Source organism: Hippocampus guttulatus, chromosome 11 (assembly GCF_054856545.1).
Source record: "Hippocampus guttulatus isolate MCC_2025c chromosome 11, RoL_Hgut_1.0, whole genome shotgun sequence".
In the NCBI taxonomy this organism is placed as follows: Eukaryota; Metazoa; Chordata; class Actinopteri; order Syngnathiformes; family Syngnathidae; genus Hippocampus; species Hippocampus guttulatus.
The window spans coordinates 14126649-14153353 of NC_141271.1; the positions used below are offsets into that span (position 1 = coordinate 14126649).

Below are 26705 nucleotides of genomic sequence, written 5' to 3' on the forward strand. Positions count from 1 at the left end.
GCCGTATGCAAACACTACTTCAATGACCTTAATTGAGAAAATGACATGCACGACAACGTGAACTGTTGACCACAGTTGGCTAAAGTACTCACACGCTGAGCTTCGGACAAAGGGTAAAAAGTACAGATATATAAAATATAAATTTACTTAAATAAAACGTAAAAACTAACATACCAATTTTAATAGCTTGGTACAACGACAATAATCCAATGACATTACCTGTCACGTTTTGTTGTTTCACAGGTGGCTCGACTTTATGCTATCAATACAACTTGTCACCATGCCGTTGCTTGCATTGTGGACGAAGTAAAAACGGCTTACTTAGGTAATAATCTCAAATATATAATAAATTGATGATTAATATAGTCCTTACAATAATATATCACAAGGAAAATATATAATATAGCATGTTATATTATTGTTATCCATCCATCCGTCAATTTTCTAATCCACGTAGTCTCACATGGGTCGCGGGCATGCTGGAGCCGATCTCAGCAGTCTTCGGGCATTAAGTGGAGTACACCCTGAACTGGTTGCTAGCCAATCGCAGGGCATTATTATTATTATTATTATTATTAATTCATTCATTCATTTTCTGAACCGCTTGATCCTCACAAGGGACGCGGGGTGCTGGAGCCTATCCCAGTTGTCTTCAGGCAGTGGGCGGGGGACACCCTGAACCGGTTGCCAGCCAATCGCAGCGAATTATTATTATTATTGTTATTTTATATTTTGGTTTTTTCCTCGTATTTTATTATTTGTAACTTTTATTTTCATTGCAAAACACTCTCGCGCACGCAAACCTGCACACTCTCTCACTAACACGCAGTCGACGCACACACACATGCACGCAACAAGCGCACACACACATGCTTACACCACGCCCCCTCATCTCGAACCACCCTGCCTGTGGATGTGTCTTCTCACACACAGTGCGTGCCGAGAAGACGAAACCCCCACACGGTCACCGACACCCGGACGAGCCGGATAGTGTCGCCGGCCCTCGGAGCAACACTGCTGTTTGCGTCTCCACCCCCTCCCTGTCCCTCCCAGGTAAGACGTGTCTCTCCCGGCGGGCAAACGGCGCGCGAGGCACACGCACACAAAACAGGCTGGTGTTTTGTCACTGACATATGGCAGCCGCTTTTTACTTGTTCCTCTCGCGATTGTGTGTATGTGTGTCTGTGGAGGGGGGGGGGGGAATTTCAAAAGGTAGGTGGGCGAGAGGAGGGGCGCGATCACGACCGCAGAGGTTCAACCAGTCACTAGTGGGACCGTGGAAAGTTCGGCGGTTGCACATGTAGGTGCAATGCAGCAAAGAGACCATTTTCTCGCCACGGCCGCTGCTGCATCCACATCAGCAGCAAGTGCTGATGTGGATGATTCTAGACAAGACTATCGTGTCAACTCTTTGCACCGTCAAATAAATTCATTTCGGATTATTGTTGTCAAACTGAAGCAGATCCAAAGCACCCAGAAGCCTTTGCAGGCTATCATAGCGTGTTCAACCAGTGAACTGCTGAGTTCAAGTGGATCAAGAGTTGCAGTCATTAGTTCCATGTGTGACTGTGTGATGCTGCTGCACTTCTATGGACGAGGCATGCAACGTTTATTGGGTGTTAGCTTTTATTTTGAAAATCCACAATTCGTCAATGTCACTGTATATTGCCTTTGGTGCGCAAAGGCATTTTCATGTCTAGCGTGTTGAATTTGATCAATGGTCTGTATAGTCTTGAAATCCAGTCCTTTGGTGCGCTTGTCAGAATCACTCAGTCATCGAGAAAATGTAGCGGAATAATGAAACTCTGAGGTCTGATTACAAGCGGCCAAACACTTGCACACACCAGTCCAGTAACTCTTCTCAAGATCGTAGGCTGTATTTTGAAGATTGCCGGAGCTTGATCAAAATGCATTTCTAACAGCCCTCGACGTCATACAATAAATATGAAGTTCAATGGAGAATGTCACAATTTTGTTTACGCTATTTAACTTTTCAACATTTTATTTAAAATAATTTAGATTCATGTTTTATTGAAAAATCTCGACAGTGTTGTTTCGGCAAACCTCCCTCATTGCGGTGTGGCATCTCAGCTCCACGCTGCTGCTCTCGAGTAACGATAATAAATATAAAATTATATCAAACGTTAAGTTTCAGTGTAGGAAACCGAACCAACCCCCCTGAGTTCATTTCACCTGGGCACAATATTGTGCCACAATGGCTGGTTTGCAGGCTGTTTGATGCGGAGCAGGGGGGTGCGATGAATGTAATGCCGTGTAACCATGAGGACAACTGCATGTGGAGCACGCGCCAGGCTGGCGAGGGAATAAAGGGATGAATAATGCAGGGGAAAAGCCTGCAGGGGACTCCCTCGTTTCTTGACTGAGGACGTAGGGGTTGACTAGAGGTCAGTGCATCATCACAATAGTTGGCATGCCCGTCAAACGCTCGCACATACGCACGCGCGCGCTCTACGGGGAATCTGCTGCACTGAAAACGTCTTCTGATGTTATATAGTGCGGGGTTCCCCTCCCTCCCACACACCCGTGCCTCCCCGTTCGCTTGGTATGCAGCCCCAAACCTCCTGCAGCCTCAGCCAGACAGCGTGTCTCCCCCTCATTCATCCAGCCCGTGAATGAATGCAGATCCGCGACGGGTATGATGAATGTATGGTTTGATCAATTGCTATTATTTTCATGTCTAGCGTGTTGAATTTGATCAATGGTCTGTATAGTCTTGAAATCCAGGAATGGGTTGCACTACTGAGCAGCAGCGTCATAGATTAATTTTGAGGCTCGAGCAGTTTGCCGCCTCGACAGGTTGCGCAAGAAATGGAAACGGGAAGGAGGACGTTGATTTTTAAGACGTAAAGATGATTCCTACTCTGTTCTCTCTGTTGACTGCCAAGCTTGCAGATACAGACCATTTGTTGCAATACCACCAGAAATTATGGGGGCAGTGTTGCGATTCACAGTGACTCATTTTCAGAAATGTCAAATATCAATTATGATCGAATTAGATGAAGAATAATCCGACAAAGGGTTGACAGTTTGACAGTCCCTAAATACATGGTTAATCGAGATGCGCAGCAGGTACCCATATTGAAGGGAAACCCCTCCTCCGCCACCCGCTAGAGACACACAAAATCAGAATCATAACAGCCAGTGAGTAAATACTGAAGCGCTAACTATTGTTGTCAGGGGTTTGCCACCGGCACTTGCCACCCAAGAGCATCGTCACCATTTTATATTACCCTTGCGCTCTGCTGTGCAGTCAAAAGTTCAGTGTTTTACACGAGACTTCACCGCTTCACGAATTCTTCATCATCTATGTTGTCAGGTTGTACAGTGTGTACGTGACTTGTCGTGCGGTGGCCCGAGGCGATGCCTCCGTCATTGGTCAGTCGGGAGTGAGATGGCCGCAGCTAGCCGCAGTAAAACACACAAAGGTGGGGGAAATGCGGCCATCGTCGTGATATTTATTCAACAGCGGCGTCGGCGTTTTGACTGTGCAGAAAAGTCAACACGACCGGGTATCTTTCATGCATTAGGTTTGCGATTAATAAATGTGTTGGCGGGCGTCACAAGCAGGATGCAGTGGTGAGTGGCACACTCTCAAAAATATTTGACTAGTGAATTCGATTTTTGGTGTTCAATGAAGTGAACTTGAAGACTTTATTACGCACTCTCACTTTCTGATTTTCATGCAAAAAAAAGTAGTTGTTGTTTTTTAAAGATTGACTTTCGTCGCCGATTTTAGGAGAAAAAAAAACGTTCCCATAAAATCCCGACTGTTTTGCAACAAACATGCTAGATTAGTGTTATTGACTTTTTATGTAGAAATTATATATATTTTTTCTTACTTTTTCTCATAACGTTGTACTCTTAACGCAGTGAAATCAAATGTTATTTTGGTAACATTATGCCACCTTTTTCCTTTTTGGGGAAACCCAACCCTACTGCATTTTCTTGAAACATTCCATCTTTTTGAAAAACAATTTTTTATTGGTAATGTTACATATTTTTCATAAATATTAAATATTATGAGAAAAAATAACAGCAAAAAACATTCATTCTAACTTTTTAATCATACTTTTGACTTTTCTTGATGACACGTTACATTTATATCATTACCACAAAACAACAACAACAACTTTAGTAAGATTGGAAGATTTTTTTTTTAATAAAAAAAAACATTCTGACTGGATTCTTGAAGTTTTCCACTGATTCCTCAGACAAAAAATGATGGCGATCAATGGCATTGAAATTATTCTACAAATGCAAATTATTTATTTGACTACTTTCTGTACACTGATAACTTTCCAATCTTTCCTTTGAAAATATGACGTTATTTTGGGAAAAATTGGGGCATTAAAAAAAAAGAAAAGACAATTATGACTCTTTTAATATCCTTGCCACTTTTTCTTGGAACATTGTGGCTTTGTCAACATCCTTTTTTTTTTCTAGAAAATTAAAACTTGAGTTTAGTCACATGGCAACATTTTCTAGAGATTACCACTTGATTTTCGGAACTTTTCAGTGATTCCGAGAAAACTCTTCGTCTTTGTAGTAGTATGACTCTACTTTGGCTTTTCTTCTAGAATAATACAGCATGATTTTATTTTCATATCATTTCGACATTTTTCTCGTAATATTGTCACTTTCCAGTTTGAACTTTCAACTTTTTTTTTTCTGTAGAAAACAAATCTGACTTTTTTTTTCTTCTAGCAATGCATCTTATCACGTCTAATAATGACTTTGCAACTTTCTCTAGGACAAGTTATCCAACTTTATTCCCACATGACTGAATCTTTTCTGGGGAAAAAATAAAATTTAAAAATATATATATAAAATTATATATATATATATATATATATAATAAATATTGAATTATATATATATATATATATATATATATATATATATATATATATATATTCTTTTCTGTTATCTCATTGGCGTCTGACAATACCGTCCTTATGAAAAGTGCATTGAATGACTGGCGTCATGTAATAAAAACCGAATTGAAGAGATCGACTGCCTTAATGTCGAAATTAGACCGATGAGCGAGGGTGCAGGCGCCCGTCCGTCGAGGTCAACGCAATACTGTCTGAATAAAGATCGCAGATGCAGCGGTTGCCTAGACGATGTAAACTGTTTAGCGCACCGAGATGAGGATCAAGTGGAGCACCTCTCGACCTCTTTGTTGAAGAACACGGCGGCACGAATGCGGCGCCGTGATCTACGAAAGGGGAAATGCATTGTTATCGTGGCCGCTTTGGCCGTCTTCCGCCAGATGTTAGCGTCAGACACGAGAACGTGCGCAAGCATATGCATCTGTCACTTTTATGCCATCCGGCGTGCCACTTCTTGTCCAACTGTGCGAATATGAGCAATCCAAATCTGTTTGGGTGACGGCAATTTTTTTTTTCTGATTGACTTCACAAGCAGCGCAGCCGTTGTCGCAGTTTGGATACCGAGAAGTTGTGATCCTCTTGCCTTCTTTTCGTGAAAGACGAATGTGAAGTTTATCGAACCAACATCCTGTGCTAGTCCTTCCTGGAATACAGTGAATTGTTTGATTTGTAAACGAAAACCCAATGAATTATTACAACAGCAAAGAGCAAATTCAAACTTTTCTGCTTGGGTAAACATTTAAACAAGTCTTCATGCAGCCGGTTTGACCTGCATTCATGCTACTCTGTTTCAGCATAAAGAATAAATGAAGACACATATAACCTTATTCATAATGAAGGCGTTTTGTGTGTCCCGATGATTCTCGGGGCTAAGTTGTCTGGGGGCTTTGGAACTTTGGAAGATGTTTTTGCCAGGATGCAGATCCCAGGGGCTGCCTTCAGGAATCAGGCCTGGAGTTTGGGCACCATGGCGAGCGCCTGATGGCCGATGAGGCTATGTGGGTCGCCCCGCCCATGGGCTCACGACCTGTGGGTGGGGCCAACGCTCAGAAAAATGAAAATGAAGTTGGGACGTTAAGTTAAACATAAATGAAAACAGAATACGATAATTGGCAAATCATGCTCAACCTCTATTTGTAAATATATTTCTATCTCAACTTAAAAGAACAACCAGGAAATACATAAGTAAAAAGTCAAATCAGTGCATTTTTCTTCCCTTACGTCAAGAACTACCAGGGGGCCCCCTCACGCGTTGCATTTGAAGGGAATGAGAGAAGCTGCTATGATTGGCGGCGACTCGACTGTGTTTGCGCCCACAATGGCAAAAACCAGCCTTGTTTAAAATGTGCTGGCTTGCACGCATCTACAAAAATACCAACACTCGGTCTAATCCACCTCCGTGCAGATTTAGGCTGCTCGTTGTGCCAGACCTGGTCCTGAAAATAGAGCCCTTAATGTTAGGCAGATTGACTTTTCTAGGGGGAAAAAAAAATCTCCTAGTTTCTGACTTTTTTTTTCTCATCATATTTCATTTCTTATCATCTACTTCATTTTCATCGTATCTTGACTATTTTTTATTTTGACATACAGTATTTGAACTCTTTCTTATCCCAATGCTTCTGTTTTGATTTTCTTGTCGGGGTCCCATTACGAATACTAACTGGAAAACGGACTCGAAAGCTTTTAAATTGTTCAGCCTTTTTGTCCGACCAGGTTTTTCTACGCAACACATGCACAGCCACTACATTAGGTACAACTATACACTTTTGTCCCTTTTCCGAAATAATAATGCCCACTTTTGATTGACAGCGTCGGTGAAGCATTCATCTAAAAATTTGTTTGTTATTGTAGCTGTTATTCACAATGAGGTACAACCTCACAGCATCATCCTGGCAGTTTTTCCACATGAGTGAGAGAAACTCAAGGCACCACCATTTCCGTGTTATCACTTGTACAGCATTGATAATTGATGACCAATCAAATAGCAGTATGACACTTTTAAAAGCTGCAATATATTCCAGTTATCACATCTGGAAGCAATGAACCGGACAGATTGCTCACACTTTTCCCTCCCTCTCCCCATGACTGTAATGATTATTAGGGTCATTATCTTCATCTCGTTTATTGTTTGAGGTCGGAGATACAAGCCCACAAGTAGCACGTGAGCCATGATGCGTTTACGGCTACCGTGTTTTGAAAGACGCGTAGCCGGCTTATCCGTGACGGCGAATGCGTACAGCATAGACAGGAAGGAGCCCCAATTAATATTCAAGCGTGAGCGCATTGCTTATCAAGGCGAGGTTGCGAAATTGGGTTAATAACATCCAAACCTGCTCCCAGAAAAAAAAAAAACCTCCCCAAACATGCACACTGGAAGCAAAAAGGCTCCTCTAGTGGTCCGCAAGCAACAACTTCGATTGTGAGAGATGCGTGTCATTAACCAGAGTATATTAATTGTTGTGATTTTTGTTGCGAAGTCCCGACGGAGTGACTATTCAATATATTAAAATGTTTGAAGGTGTTTCTTGAAAATGTTCTTATTTTGAAACGAAGGCATTCAACTGCTTTTGTGACTGAAATCCTTTCCAAGGTCGCAGCACTGACTCATGTTTCCAAGTCAATGTGGAGCATACTTGGCCCCCCCCTTATTTCGACCGCCCCCCCCACGCCCTCCTCTTATGTTGATCACATCAACACAGCTCACTAAACCAATCATCTATTTTCCTTCCTGTGGCCCCCGCCTCTCCTTCTGCAGCTCATTTTGGGAGGAGTGGCACTCATTTCCTGAGCCAACGCCACCCTCTCTTTGCTTTTAATTAGTGGCCAAAAGGACACAAACAAGCCATTAAGGGGACGAGGTTCAAGCAGGTTGACGTGAGGGCGCTGAAATTGAAGACGTGTTGACACAGCAACAACCACGAAACAAAACTTTCGTCCTTGGGGTTTAAAAAAAAAAAAAAAAAAAAAAAAAAGAAGACAAATGCTTGTTCAGAAAAATCACAGAAAAGGGTGGAATACGCATTTCAGCGAGTGGCACTGGCGATGTCACTCTTTTTGAAAGCACAAGTACACCAAAGTAGCCTAAATTAAGCTAATTGAATTTCAAAGTGTGACTTATCGAAGTAGAGAAAACAGAGATGGCAGAAAAAGCACACAGCGTGCTGGAGTAATGATGACTTTGTCTCAATTTACTCAATGTGAAATTTGGCCTTGTTTAGTTGAAAACAAGGTTATCGGGGTTAAGATATTTAATTGCCGATACCACAAGGTGATAGGAAAGCACTACTTTTGTCTGAATGACTCACTCCTCTACTCACACCAGTGTAGTTCCTCAGCAACGCAAGGCACTAGCTTTGTCAAAATGAAACTCCTCAACTCGCTTCACCATAGTTCCTTGCCACCATGATGGCACAAGATGGTGCAGAAGCAATATTTTTAACATGCTGACTTGCGGGTGACATGGTGGTCGACTGCTTAGCACATCCGCCTCACAGTGCAGAGGTGTGGGGTTGGACTCCTCTGTGGAGCTTGCATTTTCTCTCCGGGCTTGCGTGGGTTTTCTCCGGGTACTCCGGTTTCCTTCCACATTCCGCCTGCTTATCCTCACAAGGGTCGCGAGGTATGCTGGAGCATCTCCCAGCCGTCTTCGGTCAGCAGGCTTGGTACACCTTGAACTGGTTCCCAGCCAATTGCAGGGCACACGTGGATGAACAATCATTCGTGCTCACAATCACACCTTGGGACAATTTAGTGTTCCATTAACCTGCCATGCATGTTTTTGGAATATGGGAAGAAACCAGAATACCCGCAGAAAACCCACACAGGCACGGGGAGAACATGCAAACTCCACACAGGAGCCAGAATCGAACCCTGCACCTCTGCACTGTGAGGCGGATGTGTTAACCATAAGCGGTTAAACCCCCCCACACCCCCAAGTCAAAGTTTCAAGTATTTCATCAAACCTTGCTGCTAATTACAGAGCTTTATGTTTGGTCAAAACATTCCTCTTTTTTATTTTTTTATTTTTAACGTTATACAGTAAATGACTGTAAAATGTTTTTTTTTTTACTGTTGAAGTCAGGACATTGATTACTTCTGGCAGCTCTGCAAATTTCCAGTTATTTACAGTATAATGTTCGTCTTCAGCATTCGCATCCCCCATGCAGCGTGTTCCTGGAAACACAACACGGCTGCCGGGCGTCGTGGAGAATTGATTTAGCGGGGTGGGCCCTGAGAAGCATCTTAGAAACGGGGCATTATTGACCTCATGTTGATGCATTTTTAATGTTTTCAACACTTCGTCTCCCCTGTGTGCGTATATACGTGTGTGTACGATGTGTTTGGGTCGCTGACTGATGACCTGCTGGTTATTGGTCACCAATTCCTGCGTGAATTATTCAGGAGGAAGTCATTTGCGTCAGAGGGGTGTCAATTACCACACGACAGCTGCAATAAGTGCGATGTGTAATCTCTCATGGCAATCACACCTTATTAACACCGAAAAAGCGTCAATCGAATGAGATCACTGTGTGGAAAAAAAACCAAATCTGACTTTTACAAAGATAGCAACATTTACGTTTGATTGACGCAGTCAGATGTCGTCGTCACTCCACTGTTCAATTTGTTCCACGCCCAATCACTCTCAAATTAACTTTCCCCGTTGATTTTAATTCAACATAATCCCCGCAAAACCACCCCAAAATGTTTTTTGACATCTTTTTTTTAACAATACAGTACTCTACACTACTGCACTTGCTAGAAACACAGTAATAGGTTCATTAAATACAATGTGAATAACTAAACACTTTTCCCAACATTTTCTGCTTTCATTCACTCGGCATTGTGCTGCTCCTTCCGATGTTCGCACACAGGCTACCAGGGGGCAGCGTAGTCCATACGTACTGTGCATCCATACATTTTAAAACTATAGATCATAACCGATTACCTTTAGGGCTGCAACTGGCGATTATTTTAGAAATCGATTAATCCGTCACTTATTTTGTTGATTAGTGGATGAATCAAAATCAACAAATGTCTTTCTTGAGAATCTTGACAAATGTGATCATCGATTAGTTGTTTATGAATCGTTGCCCTTCGAATGACATTCCTCTCTGCCATCTGTGCGATGAAGTGCAACATGTATTATTTCTCGCGCGTACGCTCTTCATCATCGTGCCCTCCGCTTGCCTGCCAACGGCAACGCGGACACCTCTGCCGTTTGCATGTCAACATGGCTGATCTTACAACTTCCAAGGGGTCTCGCGCATGTGCCCCCGCAAAGGCTTCAAGTCGGTGACAAAGGACTCATAGGCAGTGAGAAAGAGAAAAAAAAAAAGAAAAAACGGGGTGAGTCACGCATTCCTCTGAGCAACGTTTTTATTGTGCGGCTCGCCGGCGCATTCATTGGGGCTGAAAAGCCAAACATTTCTGTCATCTTCTGTTTGCTCAAGAGCAGAGCCAATCGGAATACGTTGGGTGTGTGTACTCAGGGAGAGCACACGGGACATGACACCTTCTGTGACACACACACACACACTCACACACACTCACACACACACGTACACTAAACTGTGAGATTTTACTGCAGAACTCGGCACTTTTCAAGGACCACTGTGTGTTTGGGCCTTGATCAGAAGTACTTTAAATTTTGGTCATTTAGGGGGTAGTACTTTCAAAACATTCCCGGTAATCATTTTCATAAATGATTCCAGTAAACAATAAATGCAAGAATTTTCTGGGGCTAAAATTTTGAATGTGAGTGCCATAAAAGGGTCAAAAGTCCAAAGAAAGATTCATTATTTCCTACTTAGAATTAGTCCATTTCTTCATGTTTTTTTGAATCCCAGAAATGCAGGCACAGACAAAATGCGATAACAAAAATATGTATTGACAGAAAAGCGCACCGACAAAATTACAAACAGAAATTGCTGGTCACAAGGAGCCAGGAAAAACAATGCGAAAACAATTACACGAAACAAAATAAGAGCAAGATCAAAGACAAAAATAAAATCAATAATATCAACAAATGGGGAACTAGAGAGCAAAAACGACGACGATGAAATCGAGAAAACAACACTTGGGCATAAGCAGCTAACAAGGTCAATAATCCGACAGTGACTAGGCAGCCTGGCAGTCCTTAAATACGTGGCAGCAGGTGTGCGCGCTGGCTGGAAAGCCTTCCTCTGCCACCTGCTGGAGACACACAAGAAGAGAATCAAAATTCCCACCGTGGCGACTTAAAGGTGAAAGAAAATCTGCTCAATTGATTCGAGTGCAGCTGCAGCTTAGTTCAGGAGGCAGCAGCCCAATCGTTCCGTAATGAAGCTGCGCGGCTTCCCTAATTGGCGTGAAAGGGACGGGACGAGCGCACGGAAGAGGATGTCGCTGAAAGCGGAGGAAACCACGCAGGATGGAAAGGATTGGAGGGAATGAAAAGAAAGTGTTCTCATGTAATAGCAAAGCTGTTCGCAATCAAGTCAACATCCGCAAGGACGTTAGTGTGATGTTCTCGGAGATACAGTATTTTATTTCTACCACGGTCCCAGTTCTTTTGTCTGTATAGTGTTGAGGTTCAAATGCTGTTTGGCTCAAGGGCTACGGGTTCCCAACCCCTATTTGCAATTTGAGATTCTTATCTCGCCATGAACAAGAAAACGGCAGCCGATCGCTGAAAGTGTGCGTGAGCGTTGAAATTTCACCACCAATTAAATGTGACCTTACGACTCTGACAATCACCGTATTCCGAGATTGTGAAACCCGAAAATGCCAAACCCATTTTTTGAATTCTTGCAAGCATAATTTGACCGATTTTTAATTTTGTCTGCGTGCTGTACGGATTTCATCTCCAGAAGTTCGGACGACGATGTGAAGCTTCAACGATGACGATGCCAATGATGGAAACAAAGTCGTGTGATGAAGTAGAAGTCGGCAACTCACTGCATGCGGCGTCGCCGCTCGGCTGATTCCACCGGCTGCGCGTAGAGCCGAGGCAGTGATGGATGTGGCCGATGACCTGAACCTCTCCTTTCTGCTGGAGCACGAGCGAGATAGCATCCTGAAAGTGCTGCAGAAGGACGAGAAGCTGAGGAAGCGAGAGGAGAAGAGGATACGGTGAGAATGTCTCTTCACGGGCTTCAAGCTCTTATGAAATTAAACCAGTGAATGCAAGGGAGTCAAACATACGGCCCGTGGGCCAAAACCAGTAGAGGGTTTATCTGGCTCACAGGATGAATTTGTCATTGTGGTAGCAGGGATTGGTGAGAATTTGGCAAATGATTATGCTCATGTAGAAAATGGAGTGTAAATAATTTCTTGACTTTCATACATTAATCAAATTTATTGTGCAATATTGTGTTTTAAAAAAAATTTTTTTTTTTTTAGTCCCTTCATATAAAACTATTGTGGTCAGGTATGAATATACTGTATGTTACAAATTAGCAAGAACGAAAAGTTACTAAAACTCCAGTGTCTAAATTTTGTTCTGGGTTCAAGACCCTGCCAGAGGTAGAGAACTTCTGATAGGTCCTAGAACCCAGAACCTCTGTGGTGTTTCTCACATCTGATCGGCAGGTAACGGACAAACATTTCTAATGTACAGAATTTTCAGGAGAATTTACTTTTGATTGGCGGTGATTGGAGTTGGCCGAGTTCACGCCCACATCGGCGCAAATTGCCTTTTATTAAATAAACCAGCATGCGCATGTCTGCGAAAAATCTCCTCCTATGGTAACACGAAAATAGAGCCCATCGTCTCTTCAGCGTGCCCTGGTTGGAACACCTCACCTGGGAGGTGTCCAGGAGACATACCCAAGCCTCCTCATCTAGCGCCTCTAAATGCAGAAGAACAGCAGCTCTACTCTGAGCCCCTCCCGAATGACTCGGTCACACCCCAAGATACCTGAACTCTTTCACTTGAAACAGGATCTCAATGCTGACCACCATGGAGCAATCCATTTTTTTTCCAGCTGAGGAACATGTCCTTAGATTCGGAGATGCTGATTCGCATCATCAAATCTGACTGGAAAAGTTTAGCTCAAGACACTACAAGTACCAAAAATTCAAATTTATTGTAATTTGAGGTAACAGTTTAGCGCGGCTAAAATAGAGACTCCCTACTTCTGATTGGAGCTTTTCAGTGCTAGAAAATGCCAAGGGCCTTGCCAAAGGTTCATCAAACTTTAAGTCGAAATAGACAACACATGAATCACTATAAGGTGATGTCAGCGTGAGGAGAGAATGTTGGCTCATAGGCTTCATTTCTTTTTTTTTCTTCAAGCTCTCATGTCGGTGCGTTTTCCCCAACAGGAAGTTGAAAAATGAGCTGCTGGAGATCAAACGCAAAGGCTCCCGGCCACCGCGGGAGTCGGCTGAGCGCCAGTGCGCCCGCTGCATCAAGACGCTGGGCCTAATCTTTGACCGCGGCGAGCTATGTGACGAATGCCAGCTGCGCGTGTGCAGCGAGTGCCGCGTCTCCGCTCCAAAGCGGCGTCAGTGGAGGTGTAACGTGTGTGCTAAGATCTCGTAAGTGTCCGCTAGGTTACTGTGTGTCTGAAGAAGCTCACCCAACACGGTTGTTTTTTTTTTCTTTTTTGGTAGCTTGTAGGCTTTCATGTTCAGAAATCATAACACATGACCAAGGCGAGTGCTTTATTAATTGTGTCGCTGAGATGAAAAATGATTAGAAGTTAAAATAAGTTAACCACAATAGAAACGTAAACACAAAGACAACCCAATAAAAATGCAAAAGTGAGGTTTGGTGAGGTGTACAGGATGGTGTTGCCTCGCGTGAGGTCACCCATGATTGACTATTGATCTTAGTCGTAGATCTTTGCAGCTCATCGGTGTGCCGCTGGGCAGATCAGACTGTTTCCATTACGTGCGCAGGGAGTTGAAGGTGGTGACAGGCGAGTGGTTCCTGGAGGAGCGATCAAAGCGCTTTGAGCACAAACTGTTGAGCAGTGACGTGGTTAAGCAAACAATCCTGAGCAGTCCGACAGGTGAATTTCACTCACGCGCTCGTGCTTCTGGTCTCGCCGTTTCTAAACCGTGTCCATCCCTCATGTCTTTTATCCCAAGTCACAGAGGATAAAAAGTCCCCGGAGAACTTAACACTCCGTCCTGAGGGGGCGAGAGGCGATACGCCAAAATTCAGCAGGAGTTCCAAACATCTTGTTGATGGACTGAGAAAGAAAGGGTAAGACTGCGATTTTTTTTTTGTAAGAAGTGCTAATACAGTGTACGTTAAAAACAATGTTCACACACTTCTGAACCATCTTAGGAGATATATTAGCAAAAACTTTGCCAACTGCCTTAAAAGACTGACCACCTAACTGACCGACTGACAAATGACTGTTTGGCTCACTAATGAACTATCGTATTTTCCACACTAAAAGGCACACTGGATTATGAGGCGCACCTTCAATGAATGACCTATTTTGTAATTTTTTTCACATGTTGGATGCACCGTATTATAAGACGCAATCTACAATGCATCCACTAGATGGAGCTACGCTCAAGGAAACGCCGACAGAATGATCAGATGTCAGTGAAATTTATTTAAAACAGCAGCGACACAGTTCACTTAGCCAACAGCAAGTTATAACATTGACTCGTTAACGTTGAACTCTCTTGCCGCTGCTCTATTTCCGTGTTCAACTGCGAAACCGATCGCCTTAAGTTTGAACTCTGCGTTGTAAGCATGTCTCTAGCAAGGAGCTATTTTGGGGTCGACATATTACCGTAATGACCATACACAAGGTGCATCGGATTTTAAGGTGCGCCGTGAGCTTTTAAGAAAATGGAAGGCTTTTAGGTGCGCCTTTTAGTGCGGAAAATGCGATAATTTACTTCTCTAGTTGACGAATTGTAACCAACCAACTAACTGGGTAGCTAAGTGACTGACTAACTGACTGACTGATTGACCGACTGAGTAGCTAACTTTCTGACTGACTCAATGACTCACTGCCAAACAAACCGCCGACTAAATCGACTTACTGCCTAACTGACTAGCTGATCAAAATGGGATAGTAATGCTCAGTATTGTCTGAGCTTCCTGCAAACACAAATCTACCTTCGTTATGGATGTGTTTGTGTCTTTATGACAGGAGGATGAAAATGGATAAAGTGAACGGCAGGACCTTGAGGTCGGAGAACGGCATCGGTGGCCTCAAATCGGCCTCAGATGGAGACGCTCAGAGCGTGCGAAGCGTTTGCTCCGCTCCAAGTTATCCATCAAACAGGTGTCTGTTGAAAATGAAGTCAACTTCACCTTTGCGGATCCCAAAGCGCAAATATGTGGTTTTTACTGTACTAGTGTTCCTACCCATGAAGGTTTGACAATAAAAGTGGCAATTTACTACTTCCTCTGTGCTCTTGTCAGCGACTTCTCCGGGAAGCCGACAGTGCTCAACAATCGACGATCTAAAACTCCCGACAGATACTCCACTGCCAGCAGCAACCGGAGGGTCAGGGTTAGCCAACGCAGCACGCAGCACACGCACTCACGCACTATCCTCGTTCATTTATTTTAAATTCTACATTGTTTGCACGTAGCCGGACGGAGCAGAAAGTGTTTCCAGCTTCCACTCCAGCGGCAGCGTGCCTGAGAAGAAAGTGACAGGAAATGATGGGGGGGGCTACGGCGCTCCGACTATTTCCGTGTCCCAGGCTTCCGTGTCATCGGGTTGGTACTGTTGACTTATTTTAATGAGATCCCATTCAAGTTTTATATTACAAATGGCTCTAGTAAATAAACACGTTGTTAAACAGACACTCGGAAGCCTTTAACAGCTGCTGCGATGAAGTGTGCGCGGTTCCTAAGTAACTCCAGCTGCCTATAAAAGAGACTGTAAAGGGGCACATCGGTGTATATCACCAATTATATTTATAGCGCGCCAATTCTGCTCAAGCACCTAGCGTAGAGCCATCTTGCCAGAATGTCTCAAATGCGAACTGACGTTACATCGTGGTCAAATATGGATGCAGAACCAGATAACGCTGTTTTAGTTCATGCTCAATGTTTTCTTCCTTCCATGCCAAAGTCATTCAAGCAGTGTAAGGGGAAGAGAGGCACTTTCTGCTGGACTAAACATGACCAGAATCACTGATTTATAACTGACATTAAGAACCAAGCTTCTAATAATTGATCCATTCAACTTTATGAATTTATTCCCAACAGTTTTTTTTTCTCTCAGGTTAGTGTTTGTTTCCCTTGGCTTTCTTCTTTGTCCAATCAGATTTCAGCTTCTATGTGCTGTTATGTCAAACTAATCTGCCCAGGGCCTTCTGAATCAGTCTTGCTGAACAACATGATTGAATTAATTACAACGTCCGTGGACTCTTTCTTTAACCAATCAAATTTCCCGATTTCAATGACATCAGCAATTTTCTGTACTCCTATTGGTTGGTCAGAGCAAAATTTATTCAAGCCAAGTTCAACAAGTAAAACACGTCTGTAGGCATCTGCAACCGTTAATACTTTAAATAATCAGCATCTCTGCTTGACATTATGAATTTTAAAAATCTTTTTATCATCTTAGTAGATAAATATTGATTCCGAATGTTTCATTATGACGTGCGTGGCATTGGAACATAATCAACGATCGACACTTGTGCCATTATATTGGTGGTAGTTTTCTACTTAGGGCTCACTAACCAAATGAAGGACCCATCACGTCAAGGAATCATGCTATTCTGGACCCTAGAACAGAAGAAGGGGTTTAGGTCAACCACTGATTTAGTGATAAATTAATTGAAGAGGTGTGTTGTAATAGTTTTGGCTATTTGTGCATTTACATGTGTCTTGTTGATTTGTATTTGTTTTTTTTTTTTTAGAATGCCGCCGATTATTTTTTGCTGCTGTTCCCATTCACTTCTGTATAAGGCACCTCCGTATTATTTAGAGTTTGGCATTCACATCCGCATATAGGGTATTTGTTATTCATGTACAATTGCCATATACACCTTTGCAGCGCATTCTGCCCAATCTCATGTTGTAAATGTGGACATGGATATTTTGGGATATTTTCAGTATTTATCACGAAGGCCAATACAGTCAAACCTCAGTTTTCGTCCATAATCCGTTCCAGAAGGCTGTTCGATAACCAACATTGTTCAAAAACCGAAACCACGCTCTTTAAAAAAAAAATAAAAATAAATTATTGAACATGTCTGCTCACAATGGAAAGCGACCCGAGGAAGCGTCATTTCCTCGTGTAAGGAAGGCTGTAGGAGTCAAGTGGTGCATTCAAGTGCGCTCAGTTTGTTCGAGAGCCGAAATTTGTTGGTCACCCGAGGCATAAAAAACTCGAAATTTTTGGTCGAAAACCGAGACGTTCGAAAAACGAGGTTTGACTGTACTCTATTCCTCTCTTGTCAATCAGATCACAGTCGCTCCGAGATGGACCTATCGGCTGCAGGTTCAGAACTCAGTGATGACACCTTCAGCCTCAGAAGCCGCTCTGTGCCAGGTCTCACTGAGACGGTAAGTAGCCTAACTCATGGAACAGTAGCATGTGGGTCATCCTGCAGTCCAGACTTTTTGACCTTTTTTTTGGCTTTTCTACATCCAACATTTACATACACAATTAATGCAAAAATAAATTATCGTTGTGTGTATACTCATGGCTGACTTGATTTTTGTGGCCATGTTTTTCCATTTATGTGCAGCATAACAGCTCAATGCCGTTTCACCCTGTTTTAAAGCAAACATTAACAGTTTAGATTGTTCAACTCAGCTAAGATTTTGGAAGTGTTATTTATTTCGTTTTCAAACCTCGACACCTACTTATTGATTTTTTTAATTGATTTTTTTAAAAATGATTTTTCAACTGACGTGACCAGATGTGATTCATTGATGACAAATGAGGATTTTGCTCTCATTTGTTTTGTTTTGAAGGTAAGCGGAGCGTGTTTGGCCGATAGTTTAAGGCTTAGACACACTTAGGCTCTCAGCGGCTTACCGTAGTTGTCAAAGAGACCAAAAAAACGATCACACGCTGTTCTGACTCGTCTCATTGACTTTATGGAAGCTGTCTGTATGCGTGCGCACACGTACACACGGCACTGCAGCGACCAATCGCGTTAGGAGGGCCCCACCTCCGCCTGCCCTCACTTTCACCGTGATGATCCATAGGAGTTCTCCGACCAGGACGGCGAGGAAGACATCGACGCCCTGATGTCGGCCCACAGTCAGACGGCGGGACGCCACCTCAGCAACGCCGTGTCCACGGTAACGATGCGACCTCTTTTGAACCGCCACTAAGTGCACATGGCGGGGGAAAGCGTGAATATATGCAACCTTGTGGTGCAGTGCAAACATGCGCAACACCTGCTGTGTGTCTTGGCCGTGTAAATAGGCAGGGAGCTTGAAGGCATCGCAAACACTATCCTGCCGCTGCGCACACAGGGCGCCGAACTCAACAGTTTTGTTTTATGATATCATAACATTGATTGTGGCGTGCCTGAGAATTATATCCACCGTGCAGAACATTGATTGAGGGCGTGGGTGGAGGATGTGGTGTATCGTAACACACACAATGAACACACAGGATCTGCTATGAAGCAGACAAACAGTACCGGAGGCAAATTAAGTTGAAATGTTGTCAAGTTACATTATCAGACGGGGGAAAAAAAAAAAAAGATGTCTGAGCGTAAGGGACACGCAATCTAGTCCGGCGCTGCTTGAGCTCGAGAAGTGGTTCTCAAAATTTTTTACCCCAAGTACTGCTTCAGAATCATACGAAGCTCTCGCAGCACTTCCATCATGACCACCATAAAATACAGCTTTCTGACAATGTTCATAACGTTCATAAAGTCACATTGCTGCAAGAATACAGTCATTGTCTTATGAGATAAAAGTTGCGTCATTCCAACCAGTCCCTGTCTTAAAATTGTGATTAAAATGACAAAGTTATAAGAATGAAGCGTTAAAAATAAAATTGGATTTTATGAAGAAAAAGTCATATTTTTTTTTCCAGGAAAAAAAATATTGCAAGGAAAAGGTAGTTCAAGAAAAAGTCACAGCATCTTGAGGAAAAAAAAAGTGAGTGAATTGTGAGATTTTTTTTCCTCAGGAAATGAATTTAACCAGAGAAACTCGTGTTAAAAAATATCGCTTCCTAAATCACCTATTTAATGAAATTAAATCTTAATTCGACATTTGTATATTTATATAACCAAGTGACATCACTCGCTTTCAAACGGTCTCCCACCTGTTTGTTTTAGTTGAATATCAAATGTTTTCACTTGTGATTAAAATGTGAATAAGAAAATATTATCATCAGGTTTGGAACTGAACAAGTATTGTACTGTATTAGTGATGCCCAAAAAATATATAAAAATATTTTGGCTCCAATACTGATGGAATTTTAGTGTTCTCACATTCATATAGCGCACGTTGAGATTGTGAGGAACAGGTTATTGGCATTAGCACTGATGTAAGGCTATTGTGACTCAAGCCTAGTGTGATGTTAGCACTTTAAAAAAAAAAATCTTTACAAGTAATAGAAAGGCTATTCAAAAGAATTTACAGTCGCAGTATAAATATATAGATGTAATGTAATATGATGGGCAAAGCTGAGTGAATACAATGGAGGAAGGGGCCTTCAATTTGATTATGTGCGCTCGTGCTGATATCACGGCCAATTCCGGACGAGCTGTAATCTCTGTATCTTGGCTCTGATAATCGCTATGGTAACCAGTTTGATGTTGTTCTTGGATGTACTGCCGGCAATCTCTGCAGTCAGTCCTCTGGGTCCCCGCTGGTGGCGGGGCTTGCTTTGTGCTGAATTTCTGTCTCTTCTACTAACATGTCAAAAAGGCTTAGTTCCATTCTCTCTCTCTCTCTCTCTCTCTCTCTCTCTCTCTCGCTTTCTTTTTTATCCTCTTCTTAACTCTCCGCTAGTCTTCCACTCCTGCCTCAGAGAGGAGGTGGGCCTTCCTCAATGTCCCCGACTCAGACGCTGAGACAGTAAGACTCCCCGCTCCACTTTTTCTAATCCAAAGTGCAATGTGAAGCAAATATACAGTCGAGTGGTCATGTTTCTTAATTATGTAGTTCATAGAGGACAATTTCCAGTCAATTTCCAGGAGGTTTCTCGTAAATTCCCAGTGGGAAATTAAGTTAGGGGATTTTTGAAAATACATTGGCGCCTTGAGATATGAGCTGTCCTCCAGTCGTCTTTTTGCTTTGACTTGTGGGCAAAATGTCGGCAGTGTAGTTTGATTGCCATTCTGTCGAACCGAACATGAAAAACAAAGAGTTAGATATGTATTCAAAACAACCACACAACTTTGCTTTAACATCTCCCAGTTCCGAATGCTAACACAAAGTGGGGAAACGGCATGGACGAGCTAACGGATAGCATCGACAATGCACAATATTTAATCAGCGCTCCTGATGGGGTGGGGGGGGGGGGGGGGGTTGCATGGGACACTTCCTTACCAGCAATGTCAGCCATCTAGTAGTGAATGGTGAGATTACAATTTCAAACTATGCAGTTGCACCCCCACCCCCCTCATTTTTTGAGAAGGGAAATTAATCGAGGCGTCACCCATAGCGTGGGTTGTCAGTTGGCCATCCCTGTGCTAGAGGAATAAAATTGTACTCTATTCGTTGCCGTCAAATGTAAACTGGTAAAACAATATAAAAGGGTTAAAAATAAGTTATTATAAAGTTTGGGAAATGGGTGTCCTCCCGACAAACTTTTCTTTCAACAAATTCACCTCACCTCCGCTCCTTCTGCTTTGTCGGCGTCCCCTTGGGCCATCATGGACCTGTGCCTCTCATGTCTGCGCCCACCAGAGTAGCATCAGCAGTATGATGAGCATGTACAGCGAGACGGGTGACTATGGCAACGCCCGCGTCAGTGGCGAGATCCTGTTGAACATCAGCTACAGCTACAAGACGGGCGCTCTCAACGTGCTGGTCAAAGAGTGCCACAACCTGGCCACGGGGGACGAGAGGAGGCAACGCACTGACGCGTGAGATGCGCGCACGCACGCACACACACACACACACACAAAAACCATCCAACGTGACCCAGCAACACTCGAGTATGTTTGTGTGAGTATGTGGCCATGAATGAGGGAATACTGAGGCACAAGCAAAACTTCTTCGTCTTAAAGGGACAGTTCGCCATTTTCAAACTTGTGGCATGGTTTGAAATTAGCCTCACTGCACTCCAAACCATGCACTCATGATTTTAATGGTTGATTTTTTTTTGTTTGTTTGTTTGTTTAGCTGCAACCCCAATTGCCTTAATTAAATAAAACACAGCAGGGCTTTTATGCAGGTTCACACTTTCACTTTTAGAGCGTCACAGTCTCATGAGATCATATTTCGGTACACACACACACACAAAAAAAAAAAATAACTAGTGACCGAGTGTGTTTTCTGACAGTTACGTGAAGACGTACCTGCTGCCGGACATGTCGCGCCAAAGCAAGAGGAAGACCAGCATCAAGGCCAACAGCATCAATCCTGTTTTTAATGAGAACCTAAGGGTGTGTGCATTTCATCAACATCTTTTTGGTTCAGCTCCAACTGATGCGTGTGTCTTCTTCTTTGGTCTAGTATGTGATCAGCCACTCGCAGCTGGAAACGCGTACATTGCAAGTGTCTGTGTGGCACCATGACCGCTTCGGACGCAACAGCTTCTTGGGAGAAGTAGAGCTGACCTTTGACTCCTGGGAGTTCGATTCCCAAATTGATGAGTGGTTCGGTCTGCAGCCCAAGGTAGCCACTCCGCTCTTGAAAACTTCTTACTTCGTAATGTGCCAAAACGCACTAGAGACGATATGTTTCTACAGCTGGAGAGTAGCGTAGACGCCGCCATGCAGTACAAGGGAGAACTGACTGTGGTTTTGAAGTACATTCCCGCAGAGAAGAACCTCATGCTGCCTCTAGACCAAGTACAAGGTATATTCACAACCGCAGCGGTCCCTTCGGATACAAGTTTCATTCGTTCCGTTGCCACGCTCTGAAATCAGAACACTCCATTCAGTGATGCTATTATTAGAGTCGAATGTAAAGAGTGAAACAGTTTGTGCGTTTTGATTTAATGCTGCCTTTCAATTCACTGTGCCGGGCAAATTGGTATTACGTCAATATGTCAACGTATCATGTATACTTCAGCTGCATTCATGGTTGTCCAACTTAAATTTCTTCAAATCATGGCGGACACAGCATTTGAATCGTTTTACAAAACCTCGGATTTTCTACCACACTGTATGGGTGCATGTCTTTGAAGATAAACATGCTGGCGAATCTTGTAAACTGACTTAAATTGGGGAAGAGCCCAGACCTAAATCCAGGCGAAAGTGTGTGGTGTGAATTGAAAGGGGGCTGTACACAAGAGATGCTTTGTGAGATGCACTGTGGCACATTTGAAGAATATTTGCACGAAGGTGTGTGCAAAATATTGTAAAATCAACACTGCATATCTAGTGAATAATGCTCATTTTGCGGGTGGGGAGGAATCGTCCCATATCAAGGGCAGATATTATAGAAGGGGCTTAAAAAACACATTGCTTCGATGTTTATCAGTACCTATGCAAGATTGTAAAAAGAAATAATTTTTTTTTTAAGTACCAAGGCACATTATACACTGGGTGCATGTTATTCACCGGATTCTACACTAGTTTTATTGTATCCGACCCTGGATAGATGGAAGACAGTGTTTTTTGGTGTGTTATTCTCCAAAAAGAAAAAAAACACTGTCTGCTTCTTTCAGTGAAGAAGGGCTTCCTGAAGGGCAAGAAGAAGAGCACCTTCACACCACCCAAAGGGGGCATGGTTGAGCTTCTTGTCAAGGGGGCCAAAAATTTAACTGCTGTCAAGTCTGGAGGAACGTCTGATCCTTTTGTCAAAGGGTGAGATAATAATCACACTTCATAAAATGAAGGTTGTCGAAATCAAGCAATGTGTTGGATCATACTGTGCGCAGTTACCTGCTCCCGGACAGCCAGAAGTCCACTAAGCACAAGACGGCGGTGGAGCGTCGCACGGTCAACCCGCATTGGAATCACACTTTCACCTACTGCGGTTTGCAGCCAGGAGACCTCAACAATGTGTGCCTGGAGCTCACCGTGTGGGACAAGGAGGCCCTGGCCAGCAATATCTTCCTGGGCGGAGTCAGGCTGGGGGCCGGTACAGGTGTGTGCAAGACTGCAATCGGACACCAGCACAATCAGAAGCAGGAGTAGGCAAAGTATAACCGTGCAGCTATGTAAGACGCAGTCCTTTTTTAAGTATTATATTACATCAATTACATGAAGTAAGATGTTTTCATTCAACCGCTTTATATTGTGGAAGATTCCATCGTGACTCAAATCGCGAAAAAAAAACAACCTCTTACTAAAGTAAAGAAATGAAGTAGATGAAAGAACCGAACCATTTATGATTGGGGCTGGGAAGAACGGTTCTATTTTGAATCAAACTGCAAAAAAAGTAAAATACTGTGTCACAAAATTGGAAAATGTCTTTGTTATGTACTATTGTCATTAAATCCACATGGAACTCTTCCAGGCTTATCGTTATTCCATGACTCTGGACAGATGTCCAGCTTGAATTTTTGTGTCGTTTCCAAAAAATATACTCTATCCAGGCCTAAAAATCTAATTCGAGTTTGACTGAGTTCATACCTTTGATCAATGGCCTGCTGTGTTGTAAGTTGTAAGTAACACAATAATAATGGGGGTTATTTTTCGCTACTTGTCCCCTCAAGGCACAAGTTACGGGAACCAAGTGGACTGGATGGACTCATACGGGGAGGAGCAGCGGCTGTGGCAGCGCATGATTGAAAATCCAGAAGTCCCCCAGGAGTGTACTCTCATGCTGAGGTCCAGCATGGGCAAGTGCACCACGTGCACCGCATGAGCCCGAATGGATTACAAGCATAAGACATGTTTCCACCAGGTAGTACAGCATAGCTTGGAAACCCATCTGGCTTGTTATTTGGACCGTGTTGTACAACTCGGAATCAAACTTGAGATGTCGCAACACACAACCCGCGGATGCCCTTTTTCACATCGACACCGCATCTTCCGATTGGATGAAAAAGTTGCAAAAAATTGGTCTTAAAAATAAGAAGAACCAACAAAAAGTAATGCAAAACAAAATTATTTGCCGATACAACAGGAAATTTTAGCTCGGTAAGATTTCCTTGTCGAGTGAATTCAGAGATATATTTCCAATGACATTATCTACTCAGTTTGAAGATGACAGGTCCTATTTTCAGGCCCAGAACAAGTCCAGCGCAAAGTGCAGTTCAACTGCGTAGATGGATGGAGTTGTCTTTCTTTTGGTATTCTCAAAGACTTTGCACAGGTAGAAGTAGGCGTAACGGGGCATTTGCGCCGTTGTGGGACGGAAAGTAGCTGACTCCCAGCCAGTCGTAGCAGCATTTGCATTAAAGTCAGGGCGGTCCAAGCTCACCTCAAAGAAGAAATAGACTTGCTGGGGTTGGTGCATGTTTTCGGCACACGCAAAGTGCGTTCATCCAAGTACATTGCAAGATCTCCCCTTGCGGATTATGTAGTGTGGTACCCAGAACTTGTGAAAGTGGAAACACCAAAAAGACATACCCTTCCTAATTGTACTGCTCGGTGGAAATGGGTCAAAAGAAGGAGCGATGGCAAGGGAAGAAGCACCAGAGACTTGACAAGAAAGGAGAGCATCTATTTCCAGTCTCACTTTTCCTCCCCCAGTATGGAACAACCGGCCATGCCTTACCCTCGGATCCAAATGTGCCCCACTGCCCTTTTACTCCTGCCAAAAAAAATCTCAATTTACTCTTCCAAACAGGAAACACAATGCAGCATTCTATCTAGTTTTAAGCACACCCAAATGGGATTCATGTACTCAAATCATTTTTAGCTTGTAGATAGCTATGGCTATCAGAGACTTTTTTTTTATAACAAGACATGAGTCAAAGCACTGATAAATTTGGTGGCGCCGCCCTTGTGAGCAAGCTAACTGCTGTGAAGCACATCCTTGCAAGTACAATGAGTGAAAGTGTCTGCTTCATCATAGCTTTGGAGTGAATTTTCCCCGTTTAGCTTGATAATGGCATTCTCTATTGATAAGCTAGCTTTCCATTTCTCAAAATCTCTTTAACACGATAGTAAAGTACCAACGGTTAATGCAAATACAGTTGTGCCTTGATTTAAGAGTGTCCTATCTTATGAATTTAGTTACGGGCTGTCGCTTAGTCCATTTTTTTTTCTTTTGCTTTGTACAAGCAAGCTTTAGATACTGCGCCACTCAAGCGAAGTGAAAGACAAAGTGTGATGCCCTCCCATGTGGTCAGGAGAGCCACAGTAAAGGATATTATTTCACCCGTTTATTGAACGGGACAACAAGTCAACTATACAAAAACATAATGAGAACAGGAGGAGCTTCTGTAGTCAACAACTAACATCCAGATGCTCACAAGTAGACTAACCTACTCCATCTTCTGTCACTTAAAGGCCACGCCCCTTATAGGCATACATCCAACAATCTAATACTACATTACATAAAGTAATTATTGTTGATTAAAAAAAACATTACAGTAATTTCTTTCCATTCTCTTTTTGTTTATTTTATTGTGTTGTTTAGCCTTTGCCACAACAAAATTGTGGTGGTTTTTTTGGGGGTGTGGGAGTGGCTAGATTCATGACTAGTAAGTCAAGGTACAATTGTAAAATGTTTGGTACCAAAGTTATTGACAAGTTAGACCATCAGTGGACGTGTCGTCGTCATCTTAGCATGCTAATGTTAGCATTTAGCTCAAAGCACCATCGTACCTGTTACACACAAGCTTACGCAGCACAGTCTCGCTAGCATGATTTAGCCTTGTCTTGACCATTAAATTGAGTACGGTAGTTAGTAATTCGTTGATTAAATATTTCTTTGACAACATTCCATGCCTGCTTTGAAAAAAAATATCTGGCAAAAGGAAGTACTGTAAGTAAGTACTTGACATCCAGCTTTGATGTAAATGTAGATAACACTGTATCAGTGTGATGCCTTAGCCGCATGCTCGTAGAGGGAAATACGAACAAAAAAAACCCAGGAAGTTTAGCACTGATAAACACACCATTGGTTGACTTTAATAGTGGCGCTTCAATCCGAGGGGCTCACAACTCACAAAAACATGTCGCCAAATAAAAGCTGGTTGAGCATTTTCCGATAATAATGAATGCTAGCGTATGCTTGTGTCATAGTATAGCATTCCTGCACTACTACGACTACTAATACATGCACAACATGATTTTTGATCACAAGCTTGTGCAATACCCGCCTACTGATTTTTGATGAATAGCATGTTATCTTGTATGTCATGTTTCCAAAGTGTCCAAACTATTTCATCTCGTTGAAAAAATATTTTGAAAATAAAAAACTTCACACAGATTGATTGGTTAACTGCGTGTGATTTGACAAAATGAAATCTTGCCCATTTTAATGCTTCTTAAGTGGCATTGCCATTCTTATTGTAATAGAAATCACTTAAAGGACAAAATGTGTGTCTTGTTTGAGATGTGTGAACTATTTAGTTTCACAACATAAACATCAACCAAAGCGGAAATGTTATGAAATATTGCGTTCCCAGCCTAAAAAAGGCATATTTTATATATTTATTTTTTAGACATACTTGTACTAGCATGGAAAGAGGAGGTTGATAAAAAATAAAAGTTGCCATTTATTTGATTGATGGTTTTCCCCCTTTCTAATTAATTAGTTTAGTTAGTTAGTCGTTATCCAATGAGATACATTATGGTTGGCCCCCTCCATGCATTTCTTCAGTTGTC

At 42.7% G+C, this 26705-nt stretch overlaps 1 protein-coding gene across 3 annotated transcripts; it reads left to right on the forward strand.

The window, feature by feature from the left end:
- Positions 1-919: 919 nt before the first annotated feature.
- Positions 920-26307, forward strand: sytl5 (synaptotagmin-like 5). Of its 3 annotated transcripts, none has more exons than XM_086123538.1 (18): positions 920-1053; positions 11762-12023; positions 13218-13433; positions 13797-13909; positions 13989-14106; positions 15017-15151; positions 15292-15382; positions 15465-15594; positions 17294-17394; positions 18046-18141; positions 19816-19881; positions 20716-20894; positions 21314-21416; positions 21487-21648; positions 21723-21831; positions 22646-22784; positions 22859-23067; positions 23639-26307. In XM_086123538.1, the coding sequence occupies exons 2-18, from the start codon at positions 11908-11910 to the stop codon at positions 23788-23790; spliced, it is 2235 nt and encodes a 744-aa protein (XP_085979664.1). In that variant the 5' UTR covers positions 920-1053; positions 11762-11907; the 3' UTR covers positions 23791-26307. The 3 variants fall into 3 exon arrangements, with proteins under 3 accessions (XP_085979664.1, XP_085979665.1, XP_085979667.1); XM_086123539.1 differs by having other exon boundaries at positions 15292-15376; XM_086123541.1 differs by lacking the exon at positions 19816-19881.
- The last annotated feature ends 398 nt before the right edge of the window (positions 26308-26705 follow it).

Bases quoted from the DNA above. Each gene is read 5' to 3' on its own strand.
- sytl5 (XM_086123538.1), top strand. From the start codon at position 11,908: ATGGATGTGGCCGATGACCTGAACCTCTCCTTTCTGCTGGAGCACGAG. The intron at 15,152-15,291 runs GTGTCTGTTGAA...TGCTCTTGTCAG, and splicing joins CCAAGTTATCCATCAAACAG to CGACTTCTCCGGGAAGCCGA. The intron at 15,595-17,293 runs GTTGGTACTGTT...CTTGTCAATCAG, and splicing joins CCAGGCTTCCGTGTCATCGG to ATCACAGTCGCTCCGAGATG.